Source organism: Stegodyphus dumicola, chromosome 8 (assembly GCF_044657685.1).
Source record: "Stegodyphus dumicola isolate Sdum_Otavi_A_Nest chromosome 8, ASM4465768v1".
In the NCBI taxonomy this organism is placed as follows: Eukaryota; Metazoa; Arthropoda; class Arachnida; order Araneae; family Eresidae; genus Stegodyphus; species Stegodyphus dumicola.
In genome coordinates, this window is record NC_140775.1 from 121,802,055 (window position 1) to 121,828,988 (window position 26,934).

Here is a 26,934-nt window from a genome sequence, read left to right on the forward strand (position 1 = left end):
ATGCATCTGTTGAAATATCGCCTGCTTAACGGACAGAATTTTCTGTATGGTTTTAATCCATTCCGTCAATAAACATCTACTGCCTGAAAACTGAACAAAGAATTGCAATGAAGCATTGCAGTAAAACAAGAGTTATTACTATCTTTTTCGAAGAAATCGTAGCTGGAGATGAAACAGTGCTTTATATACGATGAGGCCAAACGTCAGTCATCTGCTTGGCTTGAAGAAGTTTCTCCCCGATCATAAAATTTCGATTTCAAAATTCTCGAATAAAGGCAAAAGAGGTGACTTTTTCTGATTGGAAGGAGAATAATACACAAAGATTTTTTTTCTAAGAGATAGAAGGTATCTTCCAACAATATTTGTCAACAACCTTTATCTTCTAACAATATTTGTCAACAACCTTTATCTTCTAACAATATTTGTCAACTTTTATTTAAAAAATCTACAGTAATAAATATATTGAGTAATTTAAAAGCAATAAACTCACTTCGTAGTAAATAAAATATTTATTTTATTTTTAATAACTCGTATAAATTATAATGCACATAATTTGTAATATATCCGGCAAGTAATTTTTACAGACATTTGCGACTTTTTTATAACTAATAAACGGTCTTTCTAACACTATGGAACTAGCATAAATGGTTTATTTTTTAAATTTTTACTATGTTTTACGTTGTTTTTAATAATAAACTCTTTTTTGAGGTGTTGTATTGTAATATGAAGTCCTCAGATCGTTAATTTCGTGTTTGATTATTTAGGTCTCTTCAATGAATTAATTATAAAACTTCCACAAAATGTTCAGGTTGATAAAAAGATAAAAGAGCGAGAGATTGGTTTGTCAACTGAGGGTAAATTTTCTTTTGCAGGAAGTTGAGAGAGAACATGAATTGCTTGGTTCTCCAAGTAACCCGGTGTCCCTCCCCTAACCGAAGCGGAGATCTCATTCTAAGAGTGTGGAAGTACATGCAAGACAACTGTGATGCATTCGGAGGTAAGGACCGTCTCCATTGAGTTTCAGATGTGCATGTATCCGGTTGACTGAAAAATTATGACGCATTTTTTTATGTTCTTCGAAAACCCCTTATTTATGTAAAAAAAAACAATGATCAATCAATATAGTGGCCTTTTTTAATAACTGTTTGTTTCCTTTTAATGAGCTTCGTAATTCCTCTAAAAAAAATTAAAAAAAAAAAAAAAAAAAGAACTGTTCTATATCCCCCGTTCTACTGGGCCAGTTGACGAAATTCAAATTGCGTTTTTCATGTCTCGAAAGCGCGACTTAGGATATATATTAGATCTATATATAGCACCATTCTAACAGAGGTATTTTGACATAAAATCGGACTTTTTCATAAATGACATGCCAATTTTTTCCATATTTCGATTCATTATGCCTAAATATTAAATTTTGTAAAAATTTGGTGCAGAATTTACGGAGAAATTCAAAACTTTATCTTCGCGTATATTTTTCGGTTTTCGCCAAGAATAATTTGGCGAACTTCGTAATTTATAGCTACCTATTTGCCTTTTCTTTTTTTTCATTGCAGACAAACGGGGAAAAAGTCATCGTTCACACTTTCACATGATTTTAACAAAGTGCGTAAACCACATTTGGCGTTATTATCGCTCAAAAACAAGATGCCAAATTTCAAAACGCTCCGATATGTAAATTCATGTATATCTTAGAAAATTTTGAATCAAAAACTCTAAATTTTTGCTGGTGTGCCTAGAAAATACATCTATTTTAAAACGATGTTAACATTTTATAGGTTGTTACAGAAAAATGTTTTCGAAATATCTATAAAAAATATTTCAAAATACAAATTTTAACAATAAATCAAAAAAATGCGCGAATTATATTTGGATTAAGCCTAAATTTCAAATTCTGGAAGAAGAAATCAAGTAAGTTTAATACAAAAAACAGAGATTATAAATATGTATTAAATTCAATTGACATTGATGAGCTGAAATTTTGAGAGCTAATTGTTTTAAAAACTACTCGTGCGATTTTTACAAAACTTGGCATTTGGCATAATTTGAGTCGTAGAATCGAAGTATGGAAATCAATTGACATGTCATTTCAGAAAAAGTCCGATTTTGTGTCAAAATGCCTGCGTTAGAATGATGCTAATATATATCCTAAGTCGCGCTTTCGAGACATGAAAAACACAAGTTTAATTTCGTCAACTCGCCTAGTAGAACGGGAGATATAGAACAGTCCCTCCTCTTTTTCCCCCGCAGTGTACATTTATCAGAGCGGATAGAAAACGAAAGTTTAACTGGGGATGATAATCAAGCAAATTTTTTGTTTAGGACTCAGTTGATAAAATTATCAAAACTGAGTCGGGAATATCACCACAAAATCTAGTAGTTTCTTTTTAAACGGTACATATTATTTTATGTTAGTACCCATGGTATTGAGGTCTTTATGGAAACAGAAAACAAATTTTTGTACATCTACGACGTATGCTTCTGCCGCTTGTCCACTGAGAATTGTACGTAGTTACCATAAGTTGGACGTGTTCCGTGTCAACAAAACTCTTTCTACCTAAAAACTAATTGAATATCTTCCATAGATAATGACCGACCATTTTTCGCCGCATCTGCTCCACTTTCAGTGGAAAGTTGGAAGCACCCCGCGTACAACCCCGACCTCACTCCATATGATTATCGTCTTTTTACAATATTAAAGGAGTTATAGATTGAAAAGTGCTTTACTGACAACGATGAATCCTAGTTAAAGATAACTGCATTTCTCAATTTACTATTGATATAAGGATACTAAGAAGGTGAAGAGAAATTTGTGTTTAGGTGGCGATGAATGCTTCAGTTCTATGAGCCGTTGTGTTTAGAATATATGCAACGTATGTAATTTCGAAATAAAAAAATTATTCGATTATTTCATTCCTTTTTATTATCAGGCAGGCATTACTTTATGAAAGTGCTATGTAGGGCTTAAAGTTTTTGTCCACTTTTTAAGTCGTTTTGTAATGATAACCTGAATTTCTTTTCTAAAAAACAGATCAAGCAAACGCTGTGATATTTCGTTACGGGCTTTCCATTATGAAGAAGTTTTATACAGTTAAGGAAAAATTTCTTCGCACATGAAATAAAGTAGAAATAAAAATGAGTTTAATTCTTCGAGTTATCCACTTTAAAAAATCGTTGTTTTGCTGAAAATAAAATAGGTTTCATATTTAGATTAACAAAAAATAAATTACAATTTTTAATTCTGTCAGAAAACCTTTGTTTTGTGTTTCATTTTACAGAAGTAGAAATATTTTATTTTTTATCTATATATCCCATCCCGAAAAACTTAATATTTTTTTTTTTTCAAAAACAAAGGTATCTTATTCCTTTTTAACAAACAGTGTTGAAATAAAAAAATTTTCTACCCTGCATAATTGTAAGTCCGTATTTGGAGTACTTAAAAAAATCTAGTTGACTGAATTTTTCGAGGATCCGGTTCAACAGTAACAAAGCCATTATACAATCTAAAAAGCAATAGAAAGCAACTATTTAAAATTAGCTACATATCGTAAGGTGAAAATTTCGTACTACTCATAACGTTAACTGTTGTTTTAGTCTCTTCCCAGAAAAGCAGCTTTTGTTGCAATTAAGTAAGTACTTTTGAAAGCTATGCTTATGAAAAGAACGTAATCGTCTTTCCGTTAACACTTTTGCACTACATATATTAATGGCGTATAGTATAGGCTAGTCTATATACTGTGCACGTGCATGAAAATTAGTTTAATAACTTCTTGAAAATGGCCTGATACAAGTAATCTGGATAACTGAAAAATTGAAATTTTATTACATTAACTTCTTATAACAATATACAAAATATACACATTTTAATTGTTTTCTGTTAATTTTTATTATTTGAAATTACACAGAAGTTCTTAAATGACAGTATAGTCAACTCTCGATTAATCGGGAATAGTAACAGGAGGACGTACTTAGCTAATTCAAAATCACGGATATTCCGATGATAGTTCAAAAACACAGAAAAAGGAATAAAGCGTATTAAAATTAACGGAAAATACTATTTAATTTACCAATATTTTCAAACAGTTTAATCTGGAAAGTAAGTTTATTTAATTGCGTAAATTAAATCCATATTCAAAAGAAAACACATTTGAAAATAGCGGAAGAATAAACATCATTACGAATGACGAAATAAATATATAAATTGCATTAAAATAATATTTACAAAAGAACTTAAACATCGTAATTCAGTTCAAACTCGCATAAAAAAGTCGGTTAGAACTTTTTTGTTGTTTTTGTACAACATTTACACATTTCGGATTTCGTGCAAATTATATTACGTACCGTTGTGACTAAACTTTCAAATCATGAGCTAACACTGTTGTTATCCCATGCATTTTACTTTACCTTGTATTTTCTCTAATCCGTTTTGTATAATGCTAGAAACCGTTCATTTTTGCGTAATAAACAACTTAACTTTTTTTAAGACTGTGCCTATTGATTCATCCCCGGTTAATCAAGCGCATCTCCAATGTAGATCCCAAAATGCAGTTATTTCTTGAAAAAATGACTTATAATTAATTTTATTTTATTTTTTAATATTTTTTTCTTGTATGTATATTTCTTTAGGATGGTGGAATTATGAATGCTTCCATCTGGAAGAAGTAAAGAAGTGCGAAAAAATATTCGCCCTCAGAGATGTTACAGCTTCTCACACTTCTTGCAGGTATGAAATAAAACTTGTTTTCCTTTTCGAACATTGATTCATGAAAACTATAACCAAACCAATGATTTTCGTTATCAGCAAATGGTACCGGAAAGTAAACTTCTCACATCGTGTTTATATTATATTGAATTGTTTGCACTTCTTGGGGGTAATAAAATGAACATGAATATTATAATTTTATCAATTTTTTTTGAATTTGAAGATTTGTCGTAAATATTTGAAGATGCCAGTGATCTGCCTCGAGTATTCTCTCCAAACAACCATTTATTATATTTCGACTACAGATGGAAGTATACGTATGGTTATTATTTTAGCAGTTTTCATTTTTCTCAACTTGACTGATGACTGTATTTTACTGACTTTTTAGCAACGTTTTCCTTTATTGAACTGTTTTTCTTAGTTTGCAAAGGAGTGTCTTCGTTACGTTTGATGTCAGTCATATTTTCGTCCTTCATTCCGCATGACTAGCAGTTAGTTAGAGGATATTAAAGTCGTCGAGCTCAATTAAAGAATCTGCCTTTCAGCCGTCGTTTTTGTTATCACAGTAAACAGTTTTTTAATGCGGAAATTGGTAATATATGAAGATAGGTCAAAGTATGGGAACCACAATTAAAATATTTCCAATAACAACAAAAAAGTGAAAATGTAATAAGCTAAGAAAAAAATTAAGAAAGAATAAGGTAAGCATTAAAATGATTATATGGTTCGAAAACGAGCTAACTGTCGCTTACAGTAGCAAATTTAATCTAGCAATAAAAAAGTCATTTTTTTCTACAAAGAATTAGATGCTGCATATGTATAGAATTTGCAAGCCAAATTTGAAAACTAAATTTAATTTATTAAATTGTTTCTTCACATTTTTAAAGTCAAATTAAAAATTTTAATTCTTTCTCTCTCTCTCTATATATATATATACAGAGAGAGAGAGAGAAAGATATCAAATATACAGATATGTATATTTGAAAATCTGATAAATTTTATAATATTCTTGAACATTCAGATTCTTAATTTTTTTTATGTTATTTTGAAACGATTTGTTCTTATCTTAATTTGTTAATCTCAAATTGTGCTGAAATCCCATTATATCCTAAAGCACTATTTTGAATGAATACTGGATGCGGACTATGGTGGGATTGCGCAATGTAACGTAACGAGTGAACTCGAGATACTTTGGGAAGCTTCAGTTGATCATCTCCACTGCGGAACTCAACCTTTTTTTTTGTGTGTGTGTGTGTGTGTGAGCTGTTATAAGGCTTGCAATTTTTAATTTTAAACTTAAATTTTTAAGTGATAGTTAGGATGGGAAGGCATTACCAGTTGACCCTTTGGTACATTGTTGATGTCCTCATACTTGTACGTGTAGTAAACAGTGCCGCCTAGTCGGTATAGTGGTTAATGACGCTGACTACCAAGCCGATGAGCTAGGGTTCGAATCTCGGAGAACGCATAGACGTTAAGCGTTTAGTTTCTGTGCTGCAAGGAGGCACTCGAAATACAGGTGAACCGAAAGTCTTCCGAAGAGTTTGATGGTAGAGAAAGAGAGGTAGGAGACCCTCAGACCTCCAGGAGTGTTCTCATTCAAAATTCGAGGGGAGGAAGCTTAACGGTTAGCTAAGTACAGCAACACATCTATCATCTATGGTACTACAGAGGTACTGGCTTAGCTTCTATTTATACACATAGAAAAGATTCTCAGAGTAGCTGGAAAATTCAGAATCCATTACCGCTATCAAGAATTTTTATTGATATATATCAGAATTAAATAAATAAAAATAATAATTTTCAGTTGTTTAACCTGCCATATCAGTTCGGTAGTTAAATTATTTGTAAATCATTTTGAACTAATGTAGAACCAGTCTTCAATCTACAGTATTAAAAATAGTGCTAAAACGTCTTGGCTTTTACACGAGAATATACCGTAATTGAGGTAGAAGTTGCTACAAATTAGATTGCGAGTAATAACACGTAAATGTTTTTGAGATTCTGTGCGTATTTCGTCTTTGATAATGTCTTTACACAAAATCTGCGAGGTAGCACATTGGGCTTCGTGTAAAAGTGCCTTCTTTTACAGTCGTTCCTTTTATAAGTGAGCTCATCTGAGCTCTCTGTTTCTTAGAAATATATTCTATACGTTAACTGGAATATTAATGTATTATCATGTCAACTGCAAACACCAATGACGGCATCCTTCTTCACAGGGAATATGACCGATTTCGACACTGTGTTGGAGATGTAGTCAAGAAGCACTGCGATCCCGAAGACGTACTGTCTATGGGTAATTACCTGCTGGATAGTGCCGGTGATATGATCTGGACTTGTCCTCATCAGTCCGGGCCTTCCAAATCGCCGATAGTGGACGAGGGTTTCGTGGGAGTTCTCAAGCCAGACAAGGGGTCGATCGCCCTGGATCAACACCTCCCTCCTCTTGCCGTTGCCCCATTGGTAAAAAAGGATGGACTGAGCAGCAAAATAGCTGTGGAAGAATCTCATCTGAGCAGGGTTTATAGCTCGGCCTTGACTGGAGAAGGACCTTACGTCACAGGTAGCACTTATTTTCATCTAAGCTGTAGCAAACAGATTCTGTTACAATACTTGTAGCAGTTATTCCTTTTTACCTTTTACTCTTTGAAAAACGTTTAGCAGATCATGATTCTAAATCACCCTATTGACCAGGGTAAACGCACAACTAAAGTATAAGTGGCTACCTTAATGTAAGGAAGAAATACTTGATCTGGAAAAATACAGTACTAAATTTTTTATATTTGTTTTAAAGTTTTATTTATTTATTATCACTTAAAGCAGTTTACTATATTATTATCTCATACTCACAAATGAGTTTAATGTAAAACTGGTTAGCACACGTTCAATAAATATTGGGGGGGGGGAAGGTGTCAAAACTCAGTCATCTAGGAATTCGTGGGTTGTCATTTTCAATTATCATAACCAAAGTCCCACTAGTAACTATAGTTTACCTCCTATGTTAATTTACCATATAACTTTTAGCTCCATTTTAATGTGCTATCAGGTTCTATGTTCCGCCTTACTTTCTTTGGGAACATGCAAGAACCTGACTCGGAACAGGGAGCTTACTAAAGCTGTGGGACAGGGAGCTTACTAAAGCCAATAAATGTGGGAAGTAGACAAGATACACAGGAAGTGTATACGAAACCCTTTTTTTTTTTTCACTCTTTACAATAATTTCCGTACTTCGGAATACAGAGACCAACCACTTGTGGTCTGAACGTAAGAATATAAAAATATTAACTAAACTCTAACTTAAATTTGGAATAATAAACAAGGGCCTACGTGGAAGATTGGCCGTATATTAACAGGAAGCCGTATGTAGTACAGAGAACTGTTAACACTACAATACGTTTAAAATTATCAAGAGGATTAAACCTCTGGCCTGGAAGGCAACCAGCAACCGAGTAAAACTGCTAAGGCAAGCGGCCTGCTTCGACTAACTCCTTCCTCTCTCTCGCTTGGCAAAAAGCCACAACTTAAGTACTTGGCGTTCGCCAGAAAATTTGCATAAATAAGTTAAAGCTTTTAATTCTGGCCGGAAGTAGAAAATAAGAAGTGATAGTAAAGATTTAAAATAAAAATAAACGTTAGTAAAACTTAAGATCCTTACAGTGCAATCTAATGTTATATTGCATTTTCTGTAATTTAATGTACTATTTATGTATATTCTTAGACAGAAGATAAACACTAGAGGTATATATTCTTTAATCCCAGCAGATTTTACCAAAATAACTAACTATTAATAAATAATAAAATCTGCTATTAATGAATGCTTTAATTATTCTCTTCTCAAAAGGAGTCCATTTGTCAAAGACATTTGTAATTGATCTCTTATTACATTTTTCTCTTTTTTCTTTATATCTCAGCTGAAAATATTCATTTACAGCTGATGAATAGGAAACAAAACACAGCTTTAATTAATTTTTAAGGTAGCAAATCTTTGGTTTCGTGCAGAAATTTTTCAGCTTTCAAAAATTTTGTTTTATTAAATACATTTGCTTTCCTTATGTGTAACATGTGTACGAGCCAGTTTCCTTAGAAAGTCTTCCACGAAGGCATGCTTCTCTTTAGACAGATAGCCGTCGAGTTTTTTTACCGTAAATCAAATTAAACCAAACCCTGTTCAAATGATCAATGCGTGACATCGAGAATTATGATCTATTAAAAGGAATGGACTGCTGATGGTTTCAGCTTACTTTAGGAACAAAGGTCAAAGATCTCATTCCTATAGCGTTCAACTATTATGTTTGCCCTTTCGGATGCTGGAGCAGATCCGTAAGTCCGTCTATACTTATTCTTGGTAGAACTATTAGTTCTCCCCCTCGATTTTGTGACCTTTCGCGCATAAAATTTGGGTCTTTTTTTTTTTTTTTTTTTTTTTTTTTTTTTTTTTTCGTAGAGGCAGCAATCGTCTGTCTCCAAGCAGAATCTTGTCTTGTCTAATAAAAAAAAATCATTACCACTCTATATACCACCTTATCTGCAATGTTCGCCCTCCCAGTTTAATCACATACTACGCTATCATACGGTGAAGTGAACACAAATTGCAAGTACAGACATAGCATATTAACTATAATGAAGTAGGCGTTTTCGTACAAGCTGCGTCCCCAAGTTTCGTCTTGTAGCCTATGAAAATCATTTTGCGTGTAACTGCCACTTTTTTTCTGTTTAGACCGGCTGTTATGGACAAAACATTATCGTGGCTTCTGTTGTTGCATATGGATGAACTTGATCTGACATTCTACCAATATTCCGTGTGATTTAGAAAAAATTACAAAGTCGAGAAATTACACTTTGAGAAACGCCAAAACTTCATGACTTGCCAGATGTTTCTAGATAGTGCCGAGATACAAACTGAATAACACGGGATACTGAATTCACTGTCGTATTTTTTAATTCTGTCAATTACGTATGTAGAAGCCACTAACGCTGTTGTACAAAAATCTTCTAAGAAGCATTATATTCATATTCAATAGATTTTCAATAGATTTTGCACGTTAGTAAGCATTATGTCAAAAAATCATGGTGATTTTTTAACTTTTTTTAGCAGTGTATATTAGCTAGCATAAAGAAAATATTACAAACAAATGTATGATCTGTGTGATAACTGCAGGCCGAGCGCCCTAGCTGGTGGAAAAAATGCAGTTGCATTAGGTGGCAGAATGTAGGGTTGCTAAAATTTTGAACACACCGGGCAGCAGCATTTAGGAGTGCTTGGTGGCAAAAGGCCTAATACTGATTCTGGTTAACTGTGACTGATACGTTAATAAATTGCTTATGGAGAAGAGTTATTGCTGTCAGTACTCATTCTCGCTTCTTTTGAAATCGGTTATTTATTAATTGGACATTTTCATTAAAGATTACTAACGGTAATGGTTAAATACTGAATTTATAGTATTTAAGAACTAGAAATAATTGGATTAAAATCCATTAAATACTCTAAAAATGCGTATAATTGGATCTACCCTTAAGCAAACACGTGTTTACTCTAACGTACCTAAAGGAATATTTTCGTGTCCTCCTCTGATACATTAAATTATATATGTGCTTGTATCCTTTCTGCAAACCCTTCGTGTTTATTTACTTCTTCTTCGGAAGGTAGCATTCGCGCATACGTAATCAGACATAGTAAAAATTAAAAACAGTTGCGCGAACGAACTTTGCATAAAAATGATAATACATGTCCTGTTAATTTAAAAGGTACTTGAGACCTCTCTCCCCCTTTTTTTTTTCAAGTAGGGTTTTCTTATTTTTATGAATGTCTTTGTGTTGTTGCAGGATGTAACGCACGCGCCACGGAAGAAATGCGAGGCTGCTTGGATAGACATCAATATGAGAGGGACCAAGCCTTGGGAGCCAGAGAAGACGAGGATAGACTGAGAAAAGAATGTTGGTGAGTGGATCTGAATGTTAATCTGTTGTTCACGAAGTACACTTAAGCAAATTTTGCACATCCCCTTAACCGAAATGCTTAATAAAACCTTTCTAAATCGAAACTAATATTGATAAATTCAAAAACCAAAGTCTAATATATTTTCAACTCTCCTCTCCTTTTTTTTTCTCATCTCGAAGAAAACACTTTCGACCTTTTCTTGCTTTCAGATTGCTATAAAACTGGTCCTTGCTAAATTGACTTTTTTGCCAGAGGACTATGATTAAGATTTTTCGTTTATCTCCCAAATTACTACGGTTAGCACACTCGGTGCGTATTCGAGAGGTCCGGGTTCGAGCCCCGGTGAGAGCATTTTTTCACGACTTCTGCTTAATAAATACTAATGACTCTACACACTTCTGGCTATTAAAATTACTACACCATGAAGAAAAGCAGGTAGCGAACTCATATTTAAACTGCTCAAAACAATTAAAGGATATTGTAAGTTTTATATAAAATAAAGATATAAGCGAAATTGTTTTGCCAAAAATGGAAGAAGAGAATCACAATTGCAAATTTTTCTGATTTTCAAACTGTGGAGTATGCTAATTTTTAGTTCGACGCCAAAAACGTCGCTTCAGCGGCAGCGAATGAAAGTTCACTTTCATCTGAATAAAAGGCAATGAAGACAAGGATGATCGGCATTCAGTGACTGCTTTGTTTCGATGAGTACGATGTTTCACCGAAGTCATTTAACCGTTTCAGAAGCTTGGAGAGTTGTTGGTAGGTTAGAAGGGGGCCAAACTCAAGCCGAAGTAGCGCAAGCCATTGGAGTGTCACAAAGTGTGATTTCCAGTCTGGAACCGTTTTTCGGAAACTGGAAGTGCAGGCCGAAGACCAGGGCAAGGTCGTAGGCGGGCAACAACACCCAATGAAGATCGTTATTTAGTGTTAACGGCTCGGAGACACCGAAATATGAATGCTACTCTTCTCCAACAACACCTTCGCTCGGCTACTGGCACCACGGTTTCAACTCAGACTGTCCGAAACCGGCTCCATGGTGTAGGTCTGTATGCTCGCCCACTGATGGTATGTGTTAGACTAACATCAAGGCATCGTAGCAACCGCAGGGAGTGGGCAGCAGAGCATGTGAACTGGAGGAGAAATGAATGGAGCAATGTTCTTTTTTCTGACGAGTCCCGTTTTTCTGTTCATCCTGATAATAGGCGTATTTTCATCTGGAGGGACCGTGGCAGTAGGAATAATCCTGCGTTTGTGCACGAAAGTATCGGATTTGGCGGTGGGGGAGTGTTGGTATATAGTGGCATCTCTATTGACAGGCGCACAGACCTCTACATCATTCGAGATGTACCTCTGACTGGTCGCCGATATAGGGATGAGATCCTCAAACCTATTGTAGTCCCTTACGCTGCAGCAATCGGAGATGACTTCATTTCAATGGACGATAACTGCAGGCCACATCGTGCTAACCTGTGGGAGGATTTCCTTTTCGAGGAAGGAATCGTACGAATGGAATGGCCAGCGTGTTCTCCAGACATGAATCCAATAGAGCACGTTTGGCACGCTCTATCAAGACGAGTTGCTGGCCGCCAATCACCCCCACAAACTCTCCAAGAACTGGAAAGAGCTCTTCTGGAAAAGTGGGACAGAATACCCCAACTCGTGATTAATATTCTCATTGACTCCATGCCTCAGAGGTGTTCAACGTTGCTGGCCATACGTGGAAACCATACCCCCTACTGAAAATGATTTCCTTTGAAGAAAACACCTTTTCTTATTCTTTTTTTTTTATATGCACAAATTGTGTTTTTTCCTTTTGTACTCAAATGCGCAATAAAATGCATTTTTTCTGCCAAACATGTGTAATTTATTCTCATATAACCTACTAAGTCTGTCGACCATGTATCAATCAGCTAAAAAGTTTCCCAGCCACAAGATCCATCTAAAACCGCAATATCCTTTAATTTTTTTAGCAGTGTATTTTATAAATACATTATAATGGAAAGTGTAAGTGATTAAAATTGTAAGCAGGTTTCAAGAACAACAGAACATGCAGAAATCAGTATCAGAAACATCCGGCTAGGCAACAATAGGAGCTGTTATAAAGTTAAGCGTAGAGAAGAACAGGCTTTGGATGGCAGTTAAGGTATTGAAGTCATGCGGCTTCGAGTTCATAACCAGAGTTCATCTGTCGTGCTAGTGAGTGGTGCAATCATGCCATTTTTCTGCAAACATTTGAGGAGAGATCTGGAGAAATCGCAGGCCAAGACTCGACCTGAAAACCCTATGTATTCAGGAAATGTAGGACAGCGGGGAAAATATGCGTTCTTGCGTTGTCCTGCAGAGAGGTGGAGCGATTGGGGCCCCCAAAATATAGTACAGCCAGAAACATTAAAATCTGTAATGTAATAGTGGCTGGTCAAATTACCAAATATGCGGACTAAAGGCGAGCGAGAGGTGTACACAGTGGCAACGTATATCATCACTCCAGGTTCTGGGCTGGTATGACGTTGAAGGATGCAGTCTTCTAATATTCGCTTCTTCGCTTACATATACGGCTATCATGATGCCATAAACAAAAGAGTGATTCATCAGAAAATAGATATTACACCATTAACGCGCCCATGTACGTCGTGAAACGAACTTTTATAAACGCTATTTCCTGTGCTTTAGCGTCAAGGAAAGTCAAAGCATAGGTTACTTTGCTAACAATCCATGCACTTCATATCGTCATACGTGCGGATATTGAGTGCTGTACAACACAACCAGTTTCCTGACCCAGATGTAGGATGTGGCTGCATGATCTCTAATAGCTATGTAGAGCGGGTGTCTCTCGGCTATAAATGGAAGCCATTGAGATCTCAAAATATCTTCTGTATGGACCAGAAAGGGCTTCTAAAATTTGATAACATTTACTGATATTATATGTGTTTGTATTGTGTATTTTCATAAACTTACGAGTTTTGGTAAATACTTACGAATTTAAAATATTATGTTATTCATTTTCATTATCCTCTTTCCCAATTTTATCCATGGGACACTAGTTTATTAGCTTAAAAGTAATAATCGCAATAACAAATTTAATCTTAAATTTTGAAGCTATAAACGTTTGGAGCAAAGACTTCCACAATTTTTTGCAACGTTAATTTAAGCTACACTGTATACATAATCCCTGCACCTTTAGGTAGTGTTCCATTGAGAGAAATAAAAGATTTTTTATTTGTCTTTCCGTAGTCACTCAAGCGGCAAGTTCTCGGAGTGCCATTTTTCGAGGTATAAGACCTTTATTTTATTTTCCTACATTAAGCAGGCTATACAAATTGAGTCTTACAAACTAAGTAGTTTAAACGCAATAAACAGATTTCTCAATAATTTAAACAGTTTTTGACATAATTTTAAATATATTTATATGTAAGGAGTTCGACAATTAATTCTTGAATACTTATTGCGTAGCTATTGTCAGTAATTAATATTTTTGATGCCATAATTATGTATTTTGGCATAGAGTAGTTTGATTTACTTAACTCGTTATACATTTTCTGTTGATGTTGTTATTATGACTAATCTTACTTGTCTAATATCAGAGCAATCCCACGAAATTCATCGTGGCAAAGAGACAAGACTGCGCCTGCCGTTGGCAACAGCCTTGAGCACCATACGAATGACAGTACGACTTTGTTCAGTTTTACTTTTACAGCCCTCAAGCCGCACAGATACTATACATTTACAAACATTCATGCTTTCTCCTGGATTCAAGCCCGAGCTCTTCGGCACGGCCTTCAAAGTCACTAATCACTATCCCGGACGGGCGGCATACCTTTTTTTTCTAAAATTATGCATACTTATTTTAATAACTATATAAGTATCCTATACGCATTATATCATATATTTAAATTGAAGTAAAATGTATTTAAAATGATAAATTTACAGTTTAGTTCATTAAAATGTATTAACAGTTGGATTATCATTTAAAGCAATCTATACAGATGAGACAGTCTCAAAACCACGATCCTGACCGTGGACTACATGGAATAAAAAATGTGTTATCCGTTATGTTCTTTATTAGTGCAGATAAACAGAGTACCGCTGCACTTAAGTTCTTAGCTTTTACAATGTAACTATTAATTTTGCAAACAGTTTAAATTCAAGTTTGTACACTGTTTTACTTTTCCCCTCTTTTTTGACAGTAATTCGTTTAGTTCGGAAATTTTATGCGAATCTTAGCCACGAAAAAGTAAATTTAAGCTCTTGTTTCTTAACTGCAGCATAGGAAGTATAGTTTATGTTCCATGAAGTGCGCGTGGGAGTTTTAGAAATTAGCTCTTGTGTTTCTAAAACTGACGGCGATTATGAGAATCTTCCTGGATGTAACTGGAATTTCAAATTACATAGCTAGTGTCCAGCAAAAGTTTAGTGACGGCACGTTTACGGCAAATATGGCATGTTTGGGATGCCGAATTATCGGACTAAATTTGTGCGGCGACGCAAACGATTTTTTTAACCTTACTGAATGCATTGAGGAGTGAAAACATTGCGTATAGTAATTCAGCAAATACATTTAATGAATCATAATTAATAGTAAATACATTTGTTTATTATTTAATCAATTTTTGCTTTGAAATTATCGGTGCCAGTGCATGAAATCTTTTCAAATACAATTTTTGTCTGCTGCATAATTTCCGCTATAAAATCAATAAATAAATTAATTAAAAACTCATTTCATAGAACTGGAAAATATTAATTATTTTTTATTTGTGTTATGCCTTTTATTTTTGCCGGCAAATTTCTCGAATCTACTCTTTAATACATGGACAGTCTTGAAGCGATTTTGGTTGAATTTTCTTCGTCACTCATTTTCTTTTTACTGTTCGTGGATTTAATGCGCTTTGACTTACGACATCTTCTTTTAATTCTATAACAGTTTTAATTTATTTTTATTACTTTCAGTCCCTCCTTTTTTAAGATTTGATGTTTTTTGATAGATTATTCATTATAATTGTTCTTGTTTTTATAGATTGTTGTGTAGACTATTTTCGATAATTCGGAGTAGTTGATCAGTAGATCATCAGTATTTTCTCCTTTTCTTCGATCTTTATTTCTCTTGTTTTCTTCTTCTTCTTTGCCTCCTGTCATTTGGCCACAATTTTCGTGATTTCCCCCCCCACCGTTGCATTGTTTATATGCTCTCTAGCTAAAACAACCATGAAAATAGCATTTTTTAAACTAAATTCATCAACAATCATCAAAGTTTAGTAAATTTTTCAAATGCGAATTCGTATGTTTATATTTTAAATAAATCCTTGATCCATAAGATGGACCATTAACTTTGGGGGAACCCGTGGCATTGTAATGATTTCTAATACGAGTTCAAAGGCCGTACTCTTTGATTACCTTAAAACGTGGAGTTGCCAGGCTTTAGTGTTACTAGGAAAGGCAAACTTTTCAAAATTATTAACAGTTAGAGGAAAGTGGTTATTAATAGCCAGTTTTTGGTAAACTTTTAAAATCATAGCTTTCCATTTCATTTCCGTATCGATGTTTCTTTATGTTTTGAAAATATTCTAAATAAATAAACAGATTTACGATACATAAATGCCGAATTTTAAACGAAGGACTACCGAAAATGATAAAAAGACAACAAACAGCTGCCAAGGCCTTTCCGAAAATTGCCGAATGAAATGCTAGTGGTGTCAGTGTACGGCAAAAGTATGGATGAAAAGGGTGCCCTATTACTAAATGTGCCGGAACGTCAGGTGCCGATCATCGGACTTTTATTTTCGAGTGTCTGCTTGATTTCATAGTTAGAATTATCAATTATTCTCAAGTTCGTGCTGCTCATCATTTTATAGTGACTGTATGAGTATATCAACTGCTTTCTAGTTTTGATGCAGAAAGTGTTTTTATCTAAATCATCCATATTTCAAGGGTCTCCTGCACCAAGACTAACTTACCAACCTTTAGAATAGGTTTTCTTAACCTGGGAAGAATTCCATAGCTCATTCGGCAATGCGATCAGCATTTTATTAGCTTTTAAGTATTTAATTTGTTCAAGAATATATATATAAAAAAACTACTTTTATTTATGTCGGTATTTTATCAACATTTTTTCAACTTTTTGGTGTTTAATTTATAAAACAAGCTAAAAAATAATCAAACCTAAATAAATGTATATATATATAGAGAGAGAGAGTTTTGGAAAGGGGGGAGAGAAGTATCTTTCTATCACTAGTGAAAGGGGTGCATGAGACAAAACAGGATGAGAACTACTGTCATAAAGACACCACGCCTTCACCAAGATTCGAACCCAAGTCCAAAGCAATGGCAGCCAGTTGCACTGTCTCTACAAGGTGGTAGGGAATAATGTAAAAATGAAATAATGAGAAAACGTAATAATTACTAGCAATTATAAATGGAAAATATAAATTAATTTGTCAATTAGAAAAAAATACGAATATGTGTAATTTTGTTGTAATTAAAAAAGCCTCCAAAATCTGTATCAATGCATCAAAAATCTTTTTTCGACCCACATTTTAGAATCACTGCTATATAAGAAGCAAACTGAAATATTTAATGATTTTCCAACAAAACTGCCCATTTTCGGATCCTCTGAACTCTCAACCTGCAGGCAAATTTTCCCTACCGTGCCTCAGGAAGCATAACCCATAGATAAGTCTACGGTCACGTCTCCCTTATTTAGCCGTAGCGGAATTTGATCGCCCATCCCCGGCCTACGCCTGCCGCGACTCCTCCGGTAAGTAGGAAATGACCCCCGGCTCTCTGTCTCTCGGTCTTGATTTATCGCTTTCTGAAACACCAAACACGTTTCCTCGCACTGAACCAAAATCTGATTTGCACTGCTATTGATTGTTATGTAAATGCAGAGATTGAGGTTAATGTTGCTTAAAATGATGTGCCTAATCACTGCGTTTCAGGAACGTGGTATATTCAACAGCGGTAAATGATTCATGTCATTTCGGTGGTGGTCATGTTAAACATAATCGCAGTAATCACGGCGTCTCTGCAGATTTCATTCAGTTTTCCTAAATTTGAATCACTATTTTCTTCTCGAGTGCCCCTACCCATGAAGCAATAATGTAGTAGATGTTCTTTGATTGCAGTCTGTAAGCACTGATTGAAACCTTGTTAAATTATTGCACATATAGATATAATTATCAAGAAGTATGTTTATTACTCCTAAATAGCTGAGCTTTTTAATCAATTAAATTTGGGAAATTCATCTTTTATTTTGATTAAATATTTGCCGAATGAGAAGTGAAGACAAGGGAGAGGATAAATTAAAGGACTTTTGTTTCCTACAGTAGCAGCACACACACTCAAAAAGAAAAACAGATCTTATGTTTTGCCGAATGGCAGAACAAGGCTTTGCTGTAGATCAAGTTTTTACGTTTTTCGCTCTAGAAACACTTGCAAAGAGCTGAATTCTACTCTTTTCGTTCTTCGATCCTTCAATTTTTTCGAGACTAGAATTTTGTGTATAAACTGAAAACATTGCACGTATTTCATGGTGTAAAAAAAGAATATGTTCAGTTTTCCTTATGTAGTTTAAGCTTATGGGAAAAGGAAGATCATGGCAACCTATATACTGGGTGTTCGCGATAAATTTGACAGTTTCTTAAGGAAAACGAAAATCCGCTTTGTATCTATTAAATTTAATGAATTGACAAAACAAATTACAGGCAGAGTAAACTACAATACTACCAAGAAGATTCACTCAAAATAACCACCATTAGCATCGATCACAGCTTCAATCCTGCTTCGAAACCTCAAACAAGCTGATGCTACAGTCTCCCTGGGAAGGGCCTCAAAAACTGTTTTAATTTTATCCATTAACTGGGCTTTTGTATTACTGGAAGTGCAATTGGTGTCTTTTTCCCAAACATTTGGACTGGTGAAGTCGTAGAAATTTTCAGACAAACATTTTTGACTTTTCCCAGAGGTGTGACAAGGAAACGAATCCTGCTGCCATACATACGACCTACCTCTGGCTACCCTTGTTATCCAGGGCTTGACTACAGGCCCGAATTCCAATGCCAGGGTTCTTCAACACCTGTTCCTGCAGATTTGCGAGGAATTCTGCTGTACGAACGCAATCAGATCGTCTACTGTCGATCTTTCTGCTTGCTACATCCTCGTAGTCACCATTGCAAGTCTCTAGTTCATGCCTGATTGTTTTCACTGTGTTCAGGGAGCATTGGGCAGCAGTCATAATATCCTTATTTTGATGGCCGGCACGAATCATCATGATGCAAGTTATTCTCTTCTATGGTTCAGGTGAATTCCAGTCATCCATCCTTTCTGACAACTTGTATATGAATGAAGAAGGGTCCAAACTTTTAAATGACGAGTAGTGTGTGTCAATACCTCCAACCTATGGAAAAATATAATCAATTATAAATATGTCAAATTTATCCCGATCACCCTATATATATATATATATATACATATACATATATAAGCGAAATACCATTGACTCATTACAAGATCTCCGAAAATATATATCCGATTGACTTGAAATTTTGCACAGTTACTCATTTCACGATGTATACGCGCACTAAGAACGGATTTTACGTAAATCCTGTCCAAAATGGATTTTTGTTATACAACAGAAGTTTCTCATATATTTGGATTTCAAATCCAAGTTCAGAATGTTCTTTTATTCTTGCCAAAACTGGATATGAACTACAATATTGCGAATGAATGCATTTTTCTTTAAAATTATTAAACTGGTAAAAAACTTGCATCTGTCCAATGAATACAAGCAACATTTAAATGATAAGGTTAATAATAACATTTATATTTAACTGTTATTATAAGTTTCATGAAAATAAATGTTATTATTAAGAGAAATAAATTATTGTGACGTAAAATAAAAATCTTGTTATTTATAAAAATTGCAATAAATGAAAAATCAGGGACAAATAATTGTAATTGATTAAAAAATTTGATAACAAAGATTTTATTTTCATGAAACTTATAATAACAGTTACATATGTATAAACCTTAGTTTTATGTTGGCAATTTTTCGTGGTGTAGGCCTACTGGGGATCCCACCACGTTAAATAATGGGGGCTCATCCCAATACACAGTACCTCATGGGTGATGTGGAAATCTGTGTATGACAGATTCACTGACTGGCACTATATTTCCAGATTTAAATTTAAATAATTTACATTAATTATCAATTCGAAATTAGGCATTTCGCCCATATAAGAAGTCTAGGTTCAAATTCAAATAGATAGTGTGCCTATCAAAGCGGCAGGGTATCAACTAGTAATGGTATATGTAGTAATTTTTTGTGTACGCCTTCCCGAGCCTTAAATATCAAGAAAAAAGTGGTTTGCTCTCCTTTTATAACGATATTTTTTTCCCTACAGTGCCACATGGAACTACCGTCGTTGCCTCCAGAACGCGGTTCGCATCCACTGCTACGATACTAGAGAAGTGGATATTCAGTCTGCGGTAGATGTCATTCCCCATGACCGAGGATTCCTCTGCCGGAACCATTGGATCTACACCTGCAATGGAGCCCCAAGTCTATCCACCGGATTCTCTATCCTGCTCACGACAGCGACTCTCGTCGCTGCACTTTACATGGAACTTTTGCCGAACCCTCTTTGACGAAGACCTAGATGCTACTTCACTTAATGCAAATTAATTATTTCGAGGCAGAGTTAATTTCACAACGTTAAGAGAAGGAAACCTAACTTTTTTATATAGGATGACCCCAAAGTTCATTGAGTATTCAAAAAATCTATAAAATCCAACAAATGTGTATCACGGAATATAGTTTCCAGGAAATACAATTCTAAAGAAAGAAATTCATAAACAGAGGATGGATAAATATATAGTTCAAATTTTTCGACGGAACAGCTTCGCTTCACCATATCGACAATTAAGGTTCTAATCTCAGTTAAGGTCCCATTCAGCAAAACGTTTTGGTAACCTACAACCATCCTCAACTTTTCTAAGAATTTTACTTATGCATGTCTCCTATCTGTATTTTGATTTTTATGCGAAGCTAAAATCCGTTATCTTTTCCTTTGAAGATGGAGAGGTCGTTTCTCTGTGTCCTTTTTTATTGTATAAGCTATCCATAGTGTCAAATTAGAAGCTACATTTTTTTATCTGAGGGAAAAATATTCTTCTTTTTACCTAAATTTATAAAAGCTGCTTTCTAAGAAAAGTTAACGCTGGTTCGGATTTCCCGAAAATTGTTGTTGAATACAATATGATTATTGAAGACTTTTTGGGATAACTATTTATATGGCATGCAGCAGATTTCAGAATGACCATTTATATGACATATGATGACTTTCTTGCGCGGAAGTAAATCATCTTCAGAACTTTTGTAACTATGATCGTTATTGTCGATTTGGTACACCTTCAGTCGGTGACAAATTAAGCTAAATACTTATATCCTGCCAGAAAAATAACCCCCTTTTGTATTTATTTTTGTTTTGGGGGTTATACTTATTTATCCCAATTTTAAAAAATGTTTACATGTTTATTGTTTTTTGGAATGATCTGTTCATCTTCGATCGATATACTACAAATCATCATTGTTTAAGAACGATTGCTTCAGTTAATAATTTTTTCAATCATTGTTTTAAAATATCGTTGTCATAAAAATAATATACCACAAATGAATGAAAGCTTTCCGGTTTAAAATATAAAATTAAACGGAAATTCATAGATTTGAGGGTGGCGAAGGACTTTATTAATCGTCCTTGAATATTTGAATATACATAAAATCCAAGCTATTTAAGTTCTGTTATATTCTCTCTCTCTTTTCTTTCCCCTTTTTTCCTTCTTTCTTTTTTTTTTTAATTTTATACCGAATCCATATGCCTCTGCTCTTTATTTATTTTAGGAAACATGGATTAGCCGTGTTTCTTTACGATGACATTTTTACTGTCGTTTTCTAAGTTGTACAGAAACAATCAAAGCGCTCATCTTTGTTCAGCGCTTTGTATACGCTTTCATGTGGTATTCGTCTAAAAGGCAAACATATGGAATATACCACATTCACTTTCCCAGTATCATTTAATAGTATGCGTTTATATCGAAAATTCAAATGCTAATTTAGATAGATACTTGTTAATCAGATTTAACTTTTATAAATCTAGCCATAATCTAAGGGCACCAAGATAATGTGAGCACCTGTATAACTCACAGAAAAAATAAATCGTTAAATCTTCTATTTTTTTAAAATCTAGCTAAGAATTATTTCATTTAACATTTAATATTATCTGATTATTATAAATAACTAAGCCGTAAAACCGTTGATAAATATTCTCTTAAGACGGTTACCTCCGAAAGAACCAGCATTTCTGAAAACATAATTAAATAATGATATTGAATATCACCTATAATTATATTCTCTAAGGCGATCACCTACGGAGAAGACTAAAATCATCAGGAATCTCGAGCATCAGGAATCTCGAGAATCATCGTCTCGAGCGTTCTAATAGACTGTAGACTGTGAACTCTCTTTGAGACGACAACTCATAACTTCAGACGATTTTGATTTGCTGTGGAAGTCTTCGCTTTAGAGAGTTAAATATTCGATACTGATGTTTTTGTTCTCAGAAACTTTAGTCATTTTCAAAGGTGGCATTTATAGAAGACGGTATACACGAGAAAGTTTCCTATTTGGTCTTCGGTGGAAGCGGTTGATTTAGAGAGGGACTGTTTAGAATTGTTCTTAGGAATGATCACGAGGAGAGGGTTTACTTTACTACAAACTTCATTTATAACTGCGCTTGATTTTTTTTTTTTTTTACTTAGGGCTAAAGATAATCTTGCGTCGGATGAGAACAATTAATAGAAATAAAAAAAAAATTCATAAAGTAATTAATAAAATAAATAATAAAATAATTTTAGTAAAATTACTAAAAATTTTCAATATAAAGATTAATACTTTAATCTGTGCTAAATAAGGATAATAATTCTAGTAATAATAATAATGCTAGTCACAACAAAGGAATTGTTTGGCAGATTGCCAAAAACATTTCCAAGCCAAACAAATGAGTTAAGTAAAATGAAACAGTTTTTTGCCATTCTTCAGTCAAAGTACGTATTAATTAAGAAACTTTGTAAAACTGAACAAGTATAAATTTTGAAAATTCCACTTTTTGTTCTTTACCCTCAATGCTTTAAAATATTTCTAGTAAATGAAAGTTTCCAATTAAAGTCTTTTTAAGGAATCTATTAAACAGGGGATGAACAGAGCTTGTATATTTTTATTCTGTTTCCTGTCCTTAATTTTGAAGTTATCTCTGTCATGAATATAAAAAATTTGCCATTTCAGTATTCTCAGTATTGAAAGAAACTATTGTGAAGAAGGAAAAAATGTAAAATGGCATATCGAAAAAATGGTCGTATTCGACATTATTTAATATAGTAAATTATGTATATAATTGTTAAATAAATGTGTTGTATAATAATTATTGTGGTCATATTCTATTTAATTGAGGACTTTAGAAGATGTTGCTTCATGGTTTTTATTTAAGAAGTTGAATAAAATCATTCGAAGAAAATTTTCTGAGTCGAAGAGAAGAATGAAACCATGTAATAATGTGAAAATTTTTTTATCCGCTTTTGACGTGTAATAACGTGGCAGTTATTACAGGTTTCACTCTTCCTTTGGCTTGAACGTTCATCTTAATTTTTGATCTGCTTCTACAGTTGCAGTTTTCCTCAAATATTTTCCACATACAAATTTGAGATGATAATATAAGATTCCACCTGAAAATTTTCAAAATTTTATATAAGTTTATTACTCTTATTATTATTCCCACGTACATTTAATAATGATCAAGTTAAATGTTGCAAAACTTTAATCTTTACACTATTTCCTAAACCAAAATATACTCTTCCAAATGAAAAAAATTGTAAAGTAATTTATTAAATTTTGACTGTTTTTCAAAAATCGGTTTTTTTCCTTTTAAAATTATCTTACAGTTGCTAACAGTTACATATCCTGAAGAATAAAATTTAGATTTTTCACTGTTAATGAATGGCTTAGTGATTTTAAATACTGATCAGATTAGATTTTTAAATAAGATAGAAATTTAAATAAATTGAATGTAAATTTATGCCAATAGAAAGGAAGATGAAAATAAAAGATGACGTCACGCACTGTTGACTGAGATGAATAATTTTCCTACATTCAAAGAAGCTGATTTTCTTTCTTTAATATTTTCTGCATGTGAACCTTTCATATAGGCCATACTTACAAGACGCTCGGTTACAGGAAAAAACATAGCAGATGAAAAACGTCGCGGAGAAAACAACGCAAGGCGGAAACATCGTCCTACAAAATATTGTGGAAGAAAAGAAAGCAAGAAACATCGTCGTATAAAACATCGTCTTCGAAAATAATGCGGTTACTGAACATTACAAATTTAAAACATCGTCGCAGAAAGTATCTAGATATACTATATAAAGAAGAATGTCTGTTTGGTGTGTTTGTTCGCGATTAACTCAGTCACTACTATAACTATCATCACCAAACTTTCTACCATTTTTTTTTCTGAGTTCTGGAAAAGATTGATGTTTAGTTAAAAAAAAAAAAAAAAAAAAAAACAATTTTTTGAAAGGTTTTAAATTACGGTCAAAGGTTTTTTTTTAACGTTTTTGTGTGTTACCTTTATTTATTAAATATCATGTTCTTCGCACTTAAAACATAAAATTCAGTTCAATAGCAATATCGCAAAATAATTTTTAAATGAGCATATCTTTAGCTTTAAAAATCATCGCAAAATAATTTTTAAATGAGCAATCTTCCGATACACAGTTCCGCGCGCTGGAGATAAAAAGATTCTTCCCCCCCCCGTAGAGTGTTGCCATTACTCTCTCTTAAATCGTTGAGTTTGTTAATCAAAAATTCGTTAAAGTTTTACAAAATATGAAATAGATAATAAAACAAATTCCAAATTTGGGCTTCCAGATGCTCATATTCGGGTGGAAACGTACATTATGCAAAATTGGATGGTTCTAGATCACCTTGTTTTAACACAATGCGAGAAACATACATACATTTATGCAGATTCTTCATTATTTAATTTTTTTGAATATAATACAAGGCTCTAATGTTTGATGGCAACAATTTGAAAAGTAATGCAGCCTTTTAAAGTTTTTAACGCAAAATGTCGAAATCGAAAATAATGGTCCTTCAGGGCAAATTGCCTCTTTGGACTAAAAAGCTAAAATCAGAGATATTAATTAAAACTCTGAAAACGCTCATTTTCGCCCTCATTTTTCCGAATGGCAACAGTCTCGAACGCTGGAGTTAAAAATCTGCTTTATTTCGAGAAGTGTTGCCACTGCTCGCTTTCAAATCGTAGAGTTTGTTAATAAAAAATTTCTACGTTTTACAATGAAATAAAAATTAGCATTGCCAAACATTAAATTCATTACTCTCGATTCCAAAAATTCGTGGGAAGTCATTTGACTGTTCCCGTTTTCGTACGACTTTTAAAAGCCGACTTATTAAAACCTCTGAAATCGTTAATTTTCGCATTCATTTTTCCAAGTGCTAACAGTCTCACGCGTTGGAGATAAAAATGTTTTATTTCGAAAAGTATTGCCACAAATCGTAGAGTCTATTAAGGAAAAATTGCTAAGTTTTACGAAATCTATGTATATAAAAAAGAACGTGTGTTGTTCGCGTTATTAATTTTTGATCAATTATGATCAATTTTTTGCCACATTTAATCTACAAAAATTGAATATAGGTTACATATTGGATGAAACTTGAGCTTTGACGACCGTTTGATTAGAAAGACAAAAATCATTCAAAACTGCGTGCCATCGTTGCTGATATAATGATAGAGAATTAATTTATTTTTCTATGGAAATGTTTTATTTGGGTCTCATATCTCATCCGACTGAAAAATGTCTGACTATGAATCGTACTTTTTCCATCATTATTAGAGAAGGACTACAGCGGTATCTGTTGTTTGATACATTACTCTCAATCTAACTTAACTGGCATCCGGTACTTCCGCTAGTAATAAATATAAAGCACCTACAAATCATCTCTTGATAATAACATAGTAGACATGTTTTCTTTTCCAGGTTTTAAGAGCTTTAAATGAATAACGATTCATATATATATATATATATATATATATATATATATATTCATATATATATTCGATATCATAACGAATTTTAAATGCAAGACGAAATGGCTTGTTTTATCTCATATTTTTTAATTAATAATTTTTTTCTAAAAATGCAAGAAGGAAACTTAAGCATTCAAAAACTAAAAATGAATAGATAATTAATGCTACAGATAACAGTGAACGTAATTTTAAACTAATGCAATAACTAATAAAGATCAATAATGAATCTCTTTTATGGAACAGTATTGGTAGCTTTTTATGAAAAATATAGGGTAAAACTGATTAAAAAAGGTAATACAAGAAATTGCATGAGGTTACCCGTAATAAAAATTGTTTATTTTTCAAATTGTAAAATTATTTTCCTTTAATTTGTTAAAAAATTTTTCAGTAAAAATTAAATCTCGTTCTTTATTTCAGTTTATACGTCTTCTTAAAGTTTCATTAACATTTTTAGGTACAGCGTGCAGTTAATCTTTTGAATACTGATTAGTTAGTTAGGAAGAGACATGTCAAGCTGTATAATATTTCAGTTCGAAATCTGGCTTTTTTGATCGGTAGTAATCGGTAACTATATAATATTGAGTGAGCCTAAGTGAGGGATGCATTCGTGAAGCACTTTTTCAGGAACTGGCTCTCAGCCACGATGTGCATTAGGAAAAAAAAAAATTCTCATGTAGCCAACTCGTTCACCGGGTCGAGCTACCGCTCTATCAATGGAAACCCATCCTATCTACAAATATATTTTTTCTGGCTGCATTTTCTGTCTCTAAATGGCATTATTTGCATTATTATTATTTTTCTTTTTTTCTTTTTTCTTTTCACGATGGTTTTGGAAGTGAAAATTTATTGGATTGTTTTTTTTTTACTAGATAAAATGACTGACTGAAATAAACTGGAAATGCGGCTTTCAGATTAAAGCAGTTAATTAATGAAAGAGTGACGACATCAGAAATTAAACTGAAAGACCATCTTAATTTTCTTTACAGAACATTATGAGACAATTAATACAAATGCATCAAAATATGGAACAATAATTAACATTTTATTCAGTTTTCCAAATAGATTTAAGGATTTCAGAAAATTCTAATTGCATTCTAGTATATTTATTACTTCATAATCGGATAGCATGCAAATTCATTACGAAT

At 33.5% G+C, this 26,934-nt stretch overlaps 1 protein-coding gene across 4 annotated transcripts in view; it reads left to right on the forward strand.

Annotated features, from left to right (window-relative positions):
- The window catches only part of LOC118192943 (uncharacterized), a 56,443-nt gene extending 33,339 nt beyond the window's left edge, over positions 1-23,104 (forward strand). For all 4 annotated transcript variants that reach the window (XM_085822341.1, XM_085822342.1, XM_085822340.1 and 1 more), the window contains 5 exons: positions 873-997; positions 4,624-4,720; positions 6,919-7,262; positions 10,523-10,637; positions 20,033-23,104. In XM_085822341.1, the coding sequence (XP_085678467.1) occupies positions 873-997; positions 4,624-4,720; positions 6,919-7,262; positions 10,523-10,637; positions 20,033-20,276 (925 nt within the window). In that variant the 3' untranslated portion in view covers positions 20,277-23,104. The remainder of the gene's footprint in view (positions 1-872; positions 998-4,623; positions 4,721-6,918; positions 7,263-10,522; positions 10,638-20,032) is intronic.
- Positions 23,105-26,934: the final 3,830 nt, after the last annotated feature.